This window comes from Drosophila virilis, chromosome 4, assembly GCF_030788295.1.
Source record: "Drosophila virilis strain 15010-1051.87 chromosome 4, Dvir_AGI_RSII-ME, whole genome shotgun sequence".
NCBI lineage: Eukaryota > Metazoa > Arthropoda > Insecta > Diptera > Drosophilidae > Drosophila > Drosophila virilis.
Window position 1 is genome coordinate 19,374,256 of NC_091546.1, and position 16,686 is coordinate 19,390,941.

The 16,686-nt window shown below is 37.2% G+C and overlaps 2 protein-coding genes across 10 annotated transcripts in view; one reads left to right on the forward strand and one right to left on the reverse strand.

Moving 5' to 3' along the window:
* The window catches only part of LOC6628075 (uncharacterized), a 43,849-nt gene that overhangs the window by 20,442 nt on the left and 6,721 nt on the right, over positions 1-16,686 (forward strand). Inside the window, exon 1 of one of the 7 annotated variants that reach the window (XR_004304359.2) lies at positions 6,756-6,886. The exons of the other annotated variants lie outside the window; for them this stretch is intronic. The gene's annotated coding sequence lies outside the window, so the exon portion shown is untranslated. Of the gene's footprint in view, positions 1-6,755; positions 6,887-16,686 lie in introns of those variants that run through there. 7 annotated transcript variants of the gene reach the window in all.
* nrv2 (nervana 2) lies at positions 5,095-16,326 on the reverse strand. 3 transcript variants are annotated; one of them, XM_015172695.3, is made up of 7 exons: positions 11,448-11,617; positions 9,387-9,703; positions 7,573-7,713; positions 7,396-7,515; positions 6,572-6,864; positions 6,297-6,465; positions 5,095-6,234 (listed from the first exon to the last, which is right to left on the reverse strand). In XM_015172695.3, the coding sequence occupies exons 2-7, from the start codon at positions 9,526-9,528 to the stop codon at positions 6,131-6,133; spliced, it is 969 nt and encodes a 322-aa protein (XP_015028181.1). In that variant the 5' UTR covers positions 9,529-9,703; positions 11,448-11,617; the 3' UTR covers positions 5,095-6,130. The 3 variants fall into 3 exon arrangements, with proteins under 3 accessions (XP_015028181.1, XP_070065335.1, XP_002051437.1); XM_070209234.1 differs by having other exon boundaries at positions 11,383-11,617; XM_002051401.4 differs by lacking the exons at positions 9,387-9,703; positions 11,448-11,617 and adding an exon at positions 15,997-16,326.

Genomic DNA, 16,686 nt, shown 5'->3' on the forward strand with positions numbered 1-16,686 from the left:
AAAGCAGAAAGCTTCTTGGCGGCGCTGCTCGGGCAGTGGGTGGGCGCTTTTCGAGCGTCATCGCAAGGTTCAATGTTGTTGTGTTTATTGTTGCTGTTGGTAGCGCTTCTTGTAAGGTGCGAGCAACGCTCCTTCTCTCGCATGCTCTCTCGCTCTCCCACTCTGCCCACTGCACTGTGGCTACGCAAATAGAATGGCTGATAGACTGCAGACAGTAGCCAGACAGCAACGGTGGAGGGTGAATCACAGGAGCGCTGCGGTGACAGACTTTTACAGCTAATAAACCATAAATAAAATATATGCACAATACCTTCAAATATAACATGCAATATTATAAATGAAAACTATTCCAACTGCGAATGAATTTCAGTGTCAACTTAATAATGCAGCCTTATAAATTCTATATAGCTAAATTGTTTTATAAACATATGTTCATTTGCTTCAATAATTGCGGCAGCGGCCCAACCCGCACAGTTTTAGCTACGCCTTGTGGCTTCTTTCTAATGCATAACTGTTGCTTTATTAATATGTATTAAAATAAAGCACAAAGCAGCAATGACACACGCACACATATTCAACTCAATGTGCTCTCTTTGTGCACTCTTCCACTCTCTCTAATACACACTAATACAGCGACAAGAACTGAGAGTACATTGGCTTTTGTATATTCGGCTACTCGCTCTAACTCTCCCACAGCTAGATTTCTATCTTTGTTTTAATGCGTGTGTGTGTGTGTGTGTGTCTGCATGTTTGTTGTTTTTTCTTTTTTTTTTTTTTTTTTTATGGGAGCGCCAACATTATGTTTTGTATACTGTTTTTATTATTGTGCATCACAATACCTATTTTTTTTATTTTTTGGCTGCATTTTCGTGTTATTTTTTGTGTTTGCTTTGCGGTGGTTTGCCGAAATGAGTGAATTTGAGGGCGAAACTGGAAAAGCGTTTCTTGTATGTGCTCCATGTTGCCCTTTGCATTAGTCATCGAGCTAAACGCCGTTGTCAAGTGTCGCAGCAATTTTACAGTATTAATTCGCATTAGCGAGCATTTCCGAGCCCAACTCGAGTTCAACTCGAGTTCAACACGAGCGCGTTGCCATTGCAAACAAGTTCAAGTATTGACCCTCCGTACCCGCCCCCAGCCTGAAGCGGGAGTACCATGGCAGTCTTTCAATCTTGTTGCCATTTGTGGGTTGTACGCTGCAGTCTTTCAATCTGTGCGCTTCATTGTTGTAATCATCATAAATTTATTAAATTATACTTGACAACGCCGCCGCTTATTCCGCCCAGGCACTGTTGTCAAGCATCTCATTAGCCGCTTAGGAATTCATCTGGGCCCGGCTAAGACATCCAGTCGTCAGTTTTATTTGGGCCTCATGCATGTACCATATAAACGTGGCCATAAACGAGCGCTCTTATAATCTGCTGATTAGATAAAACAGAATGCGTTGGCACAGTTGACTGAAATTGGGTATTTTGTGTGAAGAGAAAATATTTTAATTTCACTTATTTTCATGAATTTATAACATTTTTATTCTCAGTTGTTCGTAGTGGAATAAATAAATTAAAAAATGTAATATATTTAAGTTTTTGCTTTTAAAAAAATTACGTTATAAATAGCTAAAAATTTTATTAAGTATTATTATTGTCATTACTTTTAAAAAAAAAATAATAATAATGAGAAACATCTTCTGTTTACACATAAATTAGAGAACTACAGAAGGAAGCAAAAGCTTAAAAACAAAAATGTTAGATAAACAGCTTTAATTAAAAAATATCTAGAATATCGTTTAAATATATTAAAATTAATATATTAGCCTAATGAGGCTAATCGATAAAGCCAGATCAGATTCAGAATGCGTTAACTTATGATGGATTAATTGAATTTAAGTAACAGGCAAAGGAACTGTTCAGAGCTCACGTGAAACTGAAGTCGGTTAAAACCGGCTCGTGTTAACTAACTACATATATATATATTTATATATATAGACATGTATGTATATATGTAGAACTGATAATCTTTTTGGTGCGAAGGCGACACATGAAAGAGTTCCCTTGTTGGGGCTCAGCTTCAGCTTGAATTCAAGTTGGACTTAAGCAAATCATAAAACACAAAGGCGAAGGGCTACTCGGAATACTGAGGAGGGGGAGTTGAGTTGCCTGGGTTTCTGTGATATCTAATGAAACCAGTTTATCTTGTTCGAACCGAAATGTGTGTGATTTTTCCAGTACAGCGCATCTATCGATGGGTCTGGCAAGCGGGACGCTTCCTCATTAAGCGAAGTTTTGATTTTTTTCCTGTTTAAAAATAATTGTTTGCCGTTTCGTATGTTGTGTACTTTGCTGATTTGCAGTCAGCCAAGCGTCTGAGTTTCAGCTAATTAGCTCTCAATTAGTCGACAGTCAAGTCTGCTCAGGTCTGATAATAATAGCTATAGTTGAAAGAGATATCAGATCAATCACATACTCTGTTATTTAATTGCATATTTCGTGCTATTATTCATATTATATTGTTCATTTAAATCGCTTGGCATTATAAATAACATACATTCATTAAAAAAATACCATGCTGAGGGTATTCAATGTAGTTTGAAGCAGTATGGCGAAGTTGATGGTTCTAATTTTCAAAATCTTCTAGAAATTCAAGAAAAAGTAACCCTTAAATCGATATTTATCGATTTGGAGTAAAAGAATGTTATGGAACAAGGGAAGATTCGCCAAACGAGATATACCCTTGATTTGTGCCTGCTATATACTAATCTGTAGTCGTATTGCGCGGTTCTAGTTTTGAAATAGTATTAATAATTGAACAGAAAATCGATAGTTATCGATAAATTCAAGTTAACTTGAACTGCATATGGTAGTCAATCAGGTTGTTTGAACATTGTTTCTCTGTGCCTGAACACAGTTCTTCTATTAAAATGGAGTTACATAAGTCATAAAAACTTTCATCTGGTGCACTAGAAATACATTTTGTCCTCTGATTGTGTATTATTTTATGTACTGAACTGACTGAAATAACTGTAGGCACTCATGTTGTCGCTTATCGCCGCAATATTAATTTCATCGAATGCTTCTCCTAACACCAATATCAGACAACAAATATTGTTTGCCTTGATTCCAGAAATAACCTGTTAGCATGAGTGGAGCACTTCAAGTGCTTTAGAGCCACAATTTGGCTCACCTGCTCGAATTTTAACACCTAAATGTTGACTTGGGGCAGCGGCCAACCTCCAAGAGCCGCAGCCGAGTCAAGTCGTGCCTCAACTCTGTTTGATCTTCCGTTCAGATCGATGCATAAAAGTTGAAATAGTTTTATGGCTCGTTTTGAATTATTATCTTAAATAAATATATTAAAATAAAATTGCGAATTATTGTTGAGAAAGTTTAGCGTATACGAAGAGCGCATACCCTATAAAAAAAACCTGCAGACAGGGTGACAACCCTCTCTGGGCTGAAAACCCGTCGACAAGTCATTAAAAAATAAATAATATATCATAAGTAAACGCCGAGATTTCTATTAATGAGCTGCAATGACGCAATTGACCAAGTTGTCAGATAAGATATCTATAGAATACATGAAAATATATAAAGTCTATGTACATACAAATAATATAAATGTTATATATGCGCATTCATATCGATCTTACTTTGTCCACACGGCTGACCAAAGGCAAAAGACTGAACAGATTTCTGATTATTATCTGGGTTACGAGTGCTACGGGCATTGCCGTACTTCCTATCTTATCTAGCCAGCATGTGGCTACGCAACATTGCGACAGCAATTATTATTTTTATATAACTCAAATAACGGCATATGACAAAATATATAACTATGAGTGCCCTCTTCCCAACCATAATCATGGCAGATATCAACTGACGCGGAGATTTAGTTAAATACTTTTTCGACAAGCCTAGAGAATTGTTAACAAATTTTATATTGTTAATTAATTCCCTTGTCCTCAAATATTCCGAGACTAAGCATTTTTCAGTTTTCCTTAATTTACTTCAACTGTTTCTTGGGTTTATAAAGCTTAAGATCAGTCTGATTCTTATTTTTTTTAAATGGGCTTTACGCTTTGAACTGCTTTTTCCCAACTAAAGGTTGCTTTCAGTGGGCGTATCCATAATATTTAAGATCTTAAAGTCTTAACCGATTTTTTAATTATATTTTTTAATAAAAATTTAAAGCTCGTTGCTACGTGCTGGAAGTCGACTCATACAAAAGCTAGCTGCTATGCCAGATTGGTTTTTCTTTCAACAAAAAAACCCAATCATAATAATCTTGTGATATGCTAGCTTCTTTCTTCGCATTCGAAAAAATACTCATTGCTGTGGAAACTTCAGTTTCTTAAGCAGTTTGATCCCAGCAAAAGTATGTTGATGTGCCATATCCTTTACCCTAGTCGCACAAAATATCATTGTCGAAAATATTTCCCGATTCATACAGAAGCTTGGTGCTATACTATGTCCTTTTTTGTACTTGCACAAAATCTCTATGCCGTATATATTTGGTTTCTTTTTTAATTATTTGGAATGGATCGTAATTTCTGTCGTTCCCTAATATGCTGCATGTTATTTAAATTGTGTCTTCATTTTTCAAGCATTCTGTTTCCAATTATAAAATCCTCGAATATTAAACCTCGCTAGTAAACATATTTGTTATTTTAATTATATATAATATCTTTTAAATTCTCAAGCCTTTTGTTTCCAAGTATGATATCCATGCAAACATCCCTTTCATATTGTTATTAAAATTATTTATAAAAGATCTTAATTCTTATATCTGTTCCCAAATATGCAGCCCGCTCATACAAAAGCTTGTTGCTATGCTATGCCCCGTTTCATATTGTTATTAAAATTATTCATAAAACATATTAAATTCTCAAGTATTCTGTTCCCAAATATGCCTTCCATACAAAAGCTGGCTGCTATGCCCTGTTAAAAGCTCGTTGCTAAGCACATGCGTGTGCTACTTAAATAAATAATTAAATTGGTTTTCATTCCAATTTTTAAGCATTTTATTTCAAATAAAATTTAAAGAATTTATTTATTATATTGTATCGCCCATTTTTATTGAGAACAGTTTTGAGATGAATTCGTTTAGCCTTAGCTGCTGTTTTATTTGATTTTGTTTTTATTTTTATGTTTGCTGTTTGTTTGATTTGATTTAACATTAATAATCTTAATAACTAAACGCTGCAAATTTGTGTTTGTTGATTTCGCATTTGATTGTTAAACATTTCACTTTGACATGTGGGTTAGATTTATATGAATAGATTGTAAATATGTAAAACATTTTATAAGATCTGTTTTGTATATAAGTATATCAGATTGTTTTTGTTAAATTGGAGTAACGTTTTTTTTTTTAATAAAAGCTATAAACTAGTTGAAAAATTGTTGGGCTAATAAAAAATTGGTATTTGGCTACGAAATTGGTCAGCTGCAGCTTTAGTTCGTACAAAGTTTCTTTTTCATTTTTTTTTTTTTTTGGTCAAAAGGTTTTTCTTTATATTATTGTTAACTTGCAATTGTTGTTAACTAATGTGTGATTGTGTCTTTTTTGTTGTTGTTGTTTTTGTAATGGCAGTTTAGATTTGTAATTGAAAATAAGCAATAAACATTCGTAAATTTGTGTCGTTTTATTTTGGAACAGCGCTAAATGAGATTCGTACTTGGCTAGCATTTAAAGTTTAGGGTTTGCTTCTTTCATTTTTCAACTATCGAGTTTTCATTTCACAAAACGGCATTCAGCATTATTATAATTAATTTAAAATTATTATAATTTCAATTTAATAATATAATTTGTTTTTATATTTTATGCAAAAATCGCTCGTAATTTAAAGAAATCCTCTTAGGCGCTAGACTACATTCTTGCTATATATATATATATATATAATCCTTTTTAAATCGTATTTTGTATAAGAAGAAGCTACATTCAAAAATTTGTTTTGTATCCAAAAATGTTTGTTGTCGGTGTCTTTGTTCTTGTATATAATTTATGGTCTGTTATATTATAGTATTTCTTAGGAAAAAACTGCATTTTGGTGTTGATTTCACGCTCTACATAAGACAAAGCAGCGTCCTTTACTTGATTGATATCTCATCTGCTTGAGTTCCACTTAACGTGCAGCTTAATCAATCAATAGCTCGTAGTGCACTGATCCAATTCTTTCCTTGCGATCGTGCCCAATGTTGCGTGCCCAGGCCTTGCACTCCACATTGATGATAATGCCGCCTGTTGGGAATCAATGGAATATATTTATCGAAAATACCGAAAGATATGTGCGCTGTACTCACGCTTGGGGCGCTGGAAGTGCACCGCGACGAGGGGACTCAGATAGCCCTCGGAGTTCTGGTAGGGATAGAAATAGCCGGGGAAGCCGCGTATCGGCAAATAGTTGACGGGGCCAATGTTCTCCTGATCGGCAGGATTCTCGCCCTCGCAGGACACCCAAATGGTGTTTAGCTGTATTTCCAAATAGAAATATAAAGTTTTAGTTAATTTAATTCAATTTTAAATGCTTTCAATAATATATCTAATGCATCTTTATTCAATACGCCGGCCGTCTCACCTTGTGCGGCTCCGTCTTCTCCACATGCCCTATGTAGGTCTTCAGGTTCTCGGGCATGTTGCCCGGCAAGTTTTGGGAGCTATTGTAGAACTCTGGCAGCCAGTCGTAGATCTTGTTCAGCTTGAGGAAAATGCACGGCGAGCTCTTGTGATAGCTGTAATTGTTCTCCTTGGTGCACGGCGACCAGGCCTTAATGTCCACATCGCACACCTGACCCTTCGGCGGGGGCTGGTTGTAGTCACAGTTGTAGATGTTCTGACCACGGCCCGGTGTCAAGCCGGGCACTTTGTACACTATGGGAAACCAATGTCAAACGTGAGTATTGCACTTTTCATTTGTATTATTACATTATTCTATTGGGCTTTTATTTAGTTAATATCCAAATATCTGTTTAATTCTTTCTGATAATCTGCTTGAGTTTGTCTCAAGATTGAAAAGTGAACTCTTAAGTTCTTTAGCTCATCACATCTTGTTTTCCTTATCTTTAATCTCTGGAACTGCAGTTCGTTCAACTGAATCCATTTACTTTTCTCAAAGTTTACTTCAACTTGGATTTCCTCTCAACTATTTATTAATTCGATATGTGTTTAGCTTAGTTACGACCCCGATTTGAAACCCCATCACAAAAAATCTATAATATTTTATTATAATTAAAATAAATGCAAAACAGTTTGCGTGTTCTAAAGCGACCCTAGCAACAACAATGCGTGCAATAAAAAAAAAATCAGTTCAAGGACATTTCTAACATGAACTAGAAACACGCAATTGGCCAATTGCCTAAAGATGTGGACTGAAAGTCTTTAACACCGGCTATAGATACTTACCCGCCAGGAACTCGTCCAGAGAATCCGTCCAATGCTTGTAGTTCTCGTGCAGAGTGCCCTTGTACCAGATCAATGTGCTCTCCACATTGTCAACGGGCGGCAGTGGGCGGAATCCAAGACCTGGTTGGAAATGATGAGTGTAAATCATCAGTTCGATTATAGTCTATATGAACATACCTGGATTCGTGCCAATGATCGAGCTGTCCAATGTCCATTTGGGTATGCGCGGATCCAGAGTTTGAAAGAAGGCCCACATGCATATGGCCACCAGGGCGGCCAGCACGCCATAGAAGATTATATAGAAGGTGCCGATCTTGGCTGAAAGCAAGAGTCATAATTAGATTACGATGCCAAATTAGATTGAACAGCAACCCATTAAATAGGCATTATTAAAGATTCATGTAGCTGCAATGTCGCGCGCTCAATTGAGCTGATTAAATTAAACACTTAAAAACCAAAAGTCGCCAATGGGTTAAACTCTTAATTGATGAAGCGCGGAGTCGTCGCTCAGCGCCAGACTTTAACTCAGGAAATCGTAAACAAACCATGTGTATAAGAATGGCAGCAGAGCGCCGTGAATCATAAGCGTATAAGTCGTTGGTCCAAGTATAAGACTTCACACGTCTTGCTCAGCGAGACGTAAGCGAAGTTTCGTTGTGTGCCGTCGCTCAAGAGCGCACTTACAACTTGCTCTGCGCTCTCTTTGCCGATCGGGCACACGCACACATTGACACGCAGCGCTGTGCACATAACCTCAACTTGGCCAACATCTTTAACAAGTGGCCGTAGAGACTGCGTTTGCGAGTGCAAGTGTGAGTGAGAGAGGGTGAGGCAGAGAGTCTGAGCGAGTGTTTAAAAGAGCGCAAGCGGTAAATAACTCGTGTAGAGAGACGCTTTAGATTGTTTTTGGGTCGAGTACGCAAAGAGAAACAAACATATGTATTCTTAAATAAGAGATTTGTTTAAGTGCTGAGTCTTTAAATAAGATTTATCATATGTATATGAAATATGATAATATTTACAAATATTTTCTTTTTTAATATTTTTGGCATTAGAGCCACAAAGTTCAGTCTAATCCAAAGAAGAATACCAAAAAAGGTGCGTGAATACGCGCAGATACAAATATTGCAAACTTAAAAAGGAATATCTAAAATTAAATTAATAATATATATAAACCATATATAAGCATAGGGCTTATCATACTTTAAATATGATTTTATTTAAATATATCCCGCTGATATTTTTTACACTTTTCATATATGAAATATGATCTTATACATATAAATCTCTCGCTAGTAATATTTTTTTAAGCGAAGAACTCTGGCATTAAAAGCTCCAAAGTATCAATATTTTCCCACGCACAACTAAATCTTTGCTATATAAGATGCCTTTTCAACTTCTAATTTTCTCATAGAATTATGTGCTATAACTTCTTTTCCCGTAGTTGTCAGTTGGCGTATTAACATCTTGTTACTTTAGGAACTAGCACATAGATGATACTTCTGATGCCTTAAAGTTAATCAACTGGCGCCAGTTGGCAACGGTTGCTCATAATTGAAATGTTTTGCAACTACTCGAAAAAAATGGGGGAGTAATACTTTTTGAGTCCATTAACTTGATGAGTGATTCGTCAAGGGCTATACTTATTGTGATATATGAAATGAAATCTATTTGTTTTACACTCCCCGAGTGGCATTTACTAGCCGGACAGTCTAATTGCAGAGCTGAGACTTGAGACATCTGCCAGCCCATACTTTTGGCATATACATAAATCAGAGTGATGACTATTTTTTATACCTGGTTTCTCAATTAAGTTTGTAATTATTTTAATTATTTATATTTGCATGAAGTCGCAGTTAAATGGAAAAACTACATAAGATCTGAAGCTGAGCTGAGCTCATTCACTAGAACTTGTACTTATATACTTATATTTGTATACTCTATATCCTTATGCTCTTGTTCAAATATCCTTTGCTTTCCCTTGAACTTACCCCATGAGGCGCGATCTCGTCCCATGACCGTGCCCTCCTCGGAGTTATATAAAAATTTACCGAAATGAAAGGGTTTCGGTTTACGTATATTGTGTAGATCATCGTTCGTTTCCGAATATGGCATTGGTACCGGTTTCGACATTTTGGTGGGTTGTTTTCCTCTTTTTTTTTTTTTGTTTAATTAATTTTAATTTGTGCTTACTTCAAATACGAAGTACAGTTAGACGGCGCAAGTTTAAATAAATAAATAAATATATATCTTTATATGCACTCGCTCGTTGCTTGATTTGGTTACAAAACTAACAAATTTAGAGAGCCTGTAGATATATTTGAATTAATATTATTTTAAGCATTTGCTTATTAATATTTTTATTTTTATTATTATTATTGTTGTTGCTGCTGCTTAAAAGAGTCATTTTTAATTGCTTTTAATATAAAGTGTGTGCTTTTTGTTATTTCAAATGATTTGTTGTATTTTATTTAAAATCTCTATTTATTTATTTTTAATATTTAAGCGTTCTCTTTTATCAGATTTTTCGAATATTATATTTTTAAAGGTACATTTTTTTATAAATTAACATGCTAAATTCTGTATTCTTTTGTTTATTTGAGTTTATTTTTTTATATTATTTTATATTATTATTTTTTTTTTTGTCTTTTTTATTTTATATTTATTTTTATACTTTTTCAATCATGCTTATTTTATTTAAAGATTAATTTAATATTTTGTTGTGCTTGCCAATTTTTGTGTTTTATTTTTAATTTATTTTATTTAAAGAGTTTGCTTATAAAATTCTTAAGGCCATTTAAAAAAAATCTTTAAATAAAAAATAAACTCTTTTTTTAATCTTCTCTAATTACGAAATTAACTTATTTTGCTTCTCATATTAATTTTATATTTTCTTATATTTTATTATTTATATTTTTATTTTGCACACATTTTCCAGTTAGTTTTCCGCTGTTTCTGTTTTAGTTTTCTATGCACAGATTTTATTCATATTTTCGGGTTTTTTTTTTACACACTTTACAACTTTTCTACACCTATTCGTATTTTGTCACTCGCTCTCGCTTTTGCTCTTGCTCTTGGCATCTGTCTCGCTCTCTTGTGCCGCAACTTCTCTGTTTTGTTTTGCCACCCATTTAATTCTGTACACTCGTTCCCGGAACGTGCAACAACAATAACAAGATGAACGAAAACTTTGGCGCCTTTTTGTCCTCGCCCCGTGCTGGCAATTTCACCCCCGGAAAATACGTGTCAGCCCTTAGCACATATTCCAATGAGCTGCCGCAGCGCGTATCTCACAGATACAATGACAAAGTATCTTGGCCGCCGTCGCCGCAGAGTGCAACAGTGCGGCAACTAGGCCAAAAAGACTGCTGCCGCGTTTGCCGCCTGCAGATGTGGCCGTCTCATGCATTTTGTATCTTTTTGCACTGACTTTGACATTGAACGCTGTAGATACATTTGTATCTTTTGTCCTATGCTTGGCTTAAGGTTTATGCTTTTGCCCCCAGCTGAAGGTTTTTTGCCTCTAAAGCTAAACAAAATGCGACTACACGCACACACACACAAACACATGCACACACATAGACGAGCGCATTTTTTGAGCATATTGGATTTCGTTTCGTAGCTCTTAGCTGCCGCTTTGCCTTTGAGTGGCTCCGCTCTTAAAGCCGCCGTCACAACCACACCTTTTTGTAGCAGCAGCAGCAGCAGCAGACGGAGCTACGCGTCGAGCGTCCATAAATGTTAATAACTACGCTAAATGTGCGTGTGTGTGTGTGTGTGTGTGTGTACATTCCGGGCGTGACAAAATTTAGAAATATATCTTGAGCACATGAATGAATATCTTAGTGAAACGTTAAACTTGCAGCTAGCTTGCAGTTTATATCTTTAACTCAGGCAGAAGAACAAGAGCAGAGCACAACAATAACAAATGTTTAGCTCAAACACACACACACACACACACACATGCACACATGCACACATGCACACTTCACTTGCTGCTGCTGCTTCTTCTTTCCAGGCACTTGAAGAACACACAAAAATATAACACACACAACCAGGCCGGGGCTTCTTTTGCTGCAGAAAGCAAAGTTTAGCGTTTGCCTCTTTTTTTTTTTATATTAATTTATTTGTTTTTTTTTTTTTTTTTTATAAGTTGCCCCGCTTGGCTTGCGACCGCTGCCCGCTTCGCTAATGCAACGTTTCGTCGACGCTCAAAACAAATTTCAGACTGAAAACCGAAACTGAAGTCTGGCCACTGAGCAGCCCGCCAACAAAACAGACTTGGCTTGGCGTTGAGTTCAGTTTCAGTTGAGTTGAGTCGGCTCAGCAGCAGCAGCAGCAGCAGCAGCAGCAGCAAAAACAACAGCAACAAGCGCTCAGCCTGGCGTCTCTGCTGCGCTCTCTTGCGCTCTCGCTGCTTTCGTTGAGTTTGTTTTGAGTGCAAAACCTGCTTTTGGCGGCATTTACATTTTTTTGAGTGACTCGCAATTGGTTTTATATTCGGGGCTTGGGATTTGGGCCTGGGCCCTGCCCAGTAATTGATGTTGCATTGTTGTTGTTGTTGCTGCTGTTGTTGCTGCTGCACTTGTTTTAATTAGGCGCATGCAACGCAAATTATGTTTGTTGCCGCTGTACATTTTATGCAAAGTAAGTGCTACACTGAGCGAAACTATAGTATGTTTTTATTGCAACTTTGCTATTTACATTTTTTATGATGATTCATTAGCACGAATAATTTGAGAGTCTGGCAGAAAGCAGAGAGAGCTCAACGCAACAGCTGCATATTATTATATCAAATTTTTGTATCAAGTGCGATTTCATAACGCGTTGAAACGTTGAAACAAAATCTTCAAGTGTACTGAATGCATAGCTACAGTTATTAAATTTACGCTTTTTAAATGCCAACGATATGTGTGTATAGAATAACACGTTTTGTTCAGTGTAAATAAATAATAGACAAATTTTCGGTCTAAATATTATTGTTAATTTGAGTGTACAACAAATGAAAGCTCTAAATTCACTCAAAAACAATTTCTATATTTGATTTTATTATTATTTCAAAATTCTTCTCATTTATAATATGCTATGTTATCTTTGTGTGCTGTATTGTGTTTGCTGTTGGAAACAGTCCCCAATTTCTTGCAGTGCCAGCGACAATGCTTAGTTGCATTTGTCAAATGCAAATGCACAGTTAACTGCGGACCGCAACTGCATTGTTTGCAATTGTTGTTGTTGCTGTTGCTGTTGTTGTTGCTGTTGCAAGTGTTGCGGCCCTGAGGACAATTGCAGAGCCAGAGTCGAGCACGCACTCAAATTGCAGCGCCTATTGAGTAGCATTGAGTGCAGCTCTTCTACACTCTTATACGCTGCCCACTCTTCTACGCGAGATCTCGCTGCGCTTGTAAACATTGCAGGATCATTGCGATCACTTACTTATACGAATACCAAATACCAGCAAGTGTTTTGTGTATCTTTGAGCCACTTTTAGAGCAGCACAAACAGCGAGCGCAGAGAGAAAGAGAGGGGGAGAGAGAGAGGGAGAGGGAGAGGGAGAGCTTGACGTGGCCGCATAAACCAGTTTTTCAAACAACTTCATTCAAACTCTGTCGCTTTCCAGCGCCGCTTGCCGCTTGCCGCTTGCCACACGAGGGTTGCTGCTGCCTATCGCTAAGGGTTGTTCTGGCCATAATACGCGGCGTTTACTACGCAGATACTCCGTTCCTTTTCTTTTTTTTTTTAGCAAAATATTTGCGTGGAATCTCTGTGTGTGGATTGGGTCTGTGTATGCGTGTGCGTATCTGCGCGTGTGTGTGTGCGCGCGCAAGCCTTCATGCGAAATGTGTGACAAGACCCAGATTTATATTTTCCCATAGTTGCTCGCATTTAAAACCATATTATTTTTTTTTTTTTGGTCTCTTTTCTGCTTCTTTGTAAAACATAAAGGAGCTCTTGTCGCAGAATGGGCAGAGGCTAAATGGAAAGGTGTCCAGCGGTGACACAGACCGAATGACGTGTTCCAATTAGCAAGTCCTCAAAACGCGAGCACAGACTCTATCTATTTAGTTGCCGTCCGTTGAGTGTGCACACACATGTGCGACATGCCAACTAGGAGCTGGGCTGGGGGTGGTCTGGGCTCTACTTGGTCTGGGTATTGTCCTTTGTATCCAATCTCTGACTGACAGCCGTCCATTTGTGGCATAATGGACAGCCTTTCAATGAGTGACATGGTAGTGGCTTATGGCCTGTGGCTTATGGCTTATGGCTTATGGCTGAGGGCTAAAACGTTAAACGTTCCCCTTGAATGGCCAACAAGATGTGCATTGTCTTATGCTATGTGTTATGTATACCGTTAACTGCACTCCGTTCTAAGGACGGGCTGTCCATCAGTTACATGAGACACACACAAAGAGATTGCATTTCATAATCGCCTAATGCCACTAACAGGTTTAAGCCCATCTGATTATATTCAATTTAAATTTAAAGCATTTATACAAAAAGAAATTCTGTGAGACGTGCTTAATTAAATCAGCAAAGCAATAAAATCTCTATTCTCCAAAAAGTGTTAAATTTCTTGTTGTGAAGTTGAAGTTGTGAAAATGGGTTGAAATTCCATCAGACGCTATTTGAGTCTTCTCCCATATTCTCCAAAGTGTAAAATATGTCTATAAATATGTCTGCAACCGAAAGGCTTGGATTTCTTTAAAACGCCTTTCAAGCCAATTAGAAAAAAAAATCTTTGAAAATGATTTATGGGCGATAAAGAAAATGGCATACAACGCTTACACCCATTTTCTACACTTGCGAGTGGAATTGTTCAAATCAAGTGCATCTTCATAACTTTTATGTTAAGGAATTCTTTTCCTCATACAATAGTAATTCTTTTTCTTCTAACTACTTGAAACCTTCCAAAAGAAGGTGCCTTGAATGTTTTCGCTGGAGCCAATAAAAGAGTTTTAAGGCTGTTCGGATGATAATCCAGAAATTTCCTTCAACCTTCTACTCGCATTTTTCACACTTGCGAGTGCCATTGTTCAAATCTTCATCACTTTTTTGCTAGGGAATTCCTTATTTCTTGCAAGACTATTTTTTCCTCTTCTTCTAACTGCGTGGAACCTAAAAAAGCGTGCCCTGCATGTGCCAATAGAAAATCTGTTGAGTTTTGGATTTAAACGAATAACTAAATATTTTATACTAATATTCAAAATATATATGTTTAGCATATGCGCTTAATTTCATTTATGTTTATTAAATATAATACCAAATTTTCCCCTAATCGAATTGCGAAAACCTAAAAAGAATTTTCAGTCAATGTCAGCAAATGTGGGACCGTGTTTTATATGCTCAGCCATGAGTTGTTGTTGTAGTTGTTGTTGTTGTTATTGCTGTGCCATGGTGCATGCTTTGATTGCATAATGACATAATTGACCGGCATATTGGTCGAGTACCCTGTGGTATTTGTGTGCGAGTGTGTTAGTGCAAGTGTATCTGTGTATGTCTGTGTGTATGTGTCCGTCAAAGGTCACAGAGAACAACAAAGTGCCAAGCGTGAAAGTCAGGCAATAAAAAGCTGGACCACCCCACAATATGCACAACTACAGTATCTATGTATGTGAACCTGCGTATCTCTATATATATCTGTAAGTCTGTATCTGCATATCTGCGTATCTATCTGCATTTGCAGCCATATGTGCATTTGTATCTGTGCGTATCCGTATCTCCATCTGTAAGTATCTGAGCGAGTATCTGTATCTGTATCTGTATCTGTATCTGTATCTGTATCTGTATCTGTATCTGTATCTGTATCTCTATCTGTATCTGTATCTGTGTCTGTATCTGTATCTGTATCTGTATCTGTATCTGTATCTGTATCTGTATCTGTATCTGTATCTGTATCTGTATCTGTATCTGTATCTGTATCTGTATCTGTATCTGTATCTGTATCTGTATCTGTATCTGTATCTGTATATGTATCTGTATCTGTATCTGTATCTGTGTCTGTATCTGTATCTGTATCTGTATCTGTATCTGTATCTGTATCTGTATCTGTATCTGTATCTGTATCTGTATCTGTATCTGTATCTGTATCTGTATCTGTATCTGTATCTGTATCTGTATCTGTATCTGTATCTGTATCTGTATCTGTATCTGTATCTGTATCTGTATCTGTATCTGTATCTGTATCTGTATCTGTATCTGTATCTGTATCTGTATCTGTATCTGTATCTGTATCTGTATCTGTATCTGTATCTGTATCTGTATCTGTATCTGTATCTGTATCTGTATCTGTATCTGTATCTGTATCATCTGAATCTGAATCTAAATCTAAATCTGAATCTGAATTAATATCTATGTGTATTTGTATCTGTATCTGTACATATATCTGTGCGTATCCGCGTATCTCTGTATATGTGTGTATCTGCATCCGTGCCTATCTGTTTCTGTGTGTTGCGCTAATGCGGCAACAAAAGATTTTGATTAAATCCAAACTGGCACAGCTTGACATTTATTAAGATTTACGCTGTGCGCTTTACGTAACTGAAGAAATAAAAAAGGAAACGATGACTGTTTCCCTGGCCCTGGCTGGTCTTTGGCCGTACTTACCCCAGCTTTCGATAGTCCTGCCAAAATATGAATTATCCTCGGGATCGTGAATCATCTGCTTGAACGATTTCTTCTTGGGCGGCTCCGGTGGACGCGAATAATATTGTTGAAAGCCATCGATGCAGTCCTCGGTTATGGTTGGCATTTTTTCACGCTTTTCCACGACTCCGCCGCGTCTGAACAATGGAGTATCCTTTGATATATCGGATCTATATAGCTTTATACTATATATATATATATATATTGTTGTTTGCGTGTCAATATCCTAGATATTCCTTTTCTTCGGGCTGCGGCGCACGCGTTCGCGTTGACAGACTGATCGACACTTCCCGTTCCAGAAATTGGACTCAACTGAGTCGCCAGCTCGTGCCATAATCCAATCCAAAGCCCCAGAGCTGCGTCGTCGACGCCTGCGTTTCAAGTCGCAGGCGTTGATCATTATCCCCAACGCTGCGATCATCATCGTCATTATTATGACCATCATGACCATCATGATCATCAGCAGCATCAGGCAGAGCAATCATCGTGCCACACATTCAATCAAGTAGATTCTTTTCTCTCGCTTTGACAACTGCCACAGAGGGCCGCAACAGATTTTCTTCTGCTGCAGCGACGCCGACGCAGCCGTTCAGCCTCAGTCGACGTCGGCGTCGGCGTCGCAGTTGGTTTCTCATATGCAAAATTGAGCGA

Excerpts from the sequence above, each read along its gene's own strand:
- nrv2 (XM_002051401.4), bottom strand. The coding sequence starts at position 16,141 with ATGCCAACCATAACCGAGGACTGCATCGATGGCTTTCAACAATATTAT. Across the intron at positions 7,516-7,572 it reads GATCATTGGCACGAATCCAG|GTCTTGGATTCCGCCCACTG; the intron begins GTATGTTCATAT and ends ATTTCCAACCAG. Across the intron at positions 6,466-6,571 it reads AGAAGACGGAGCCGCACAAG|CTAAACACCATTTGGGTGTC; the intron begins GTGAGACGGCCG and ends TTGGAAATACAG.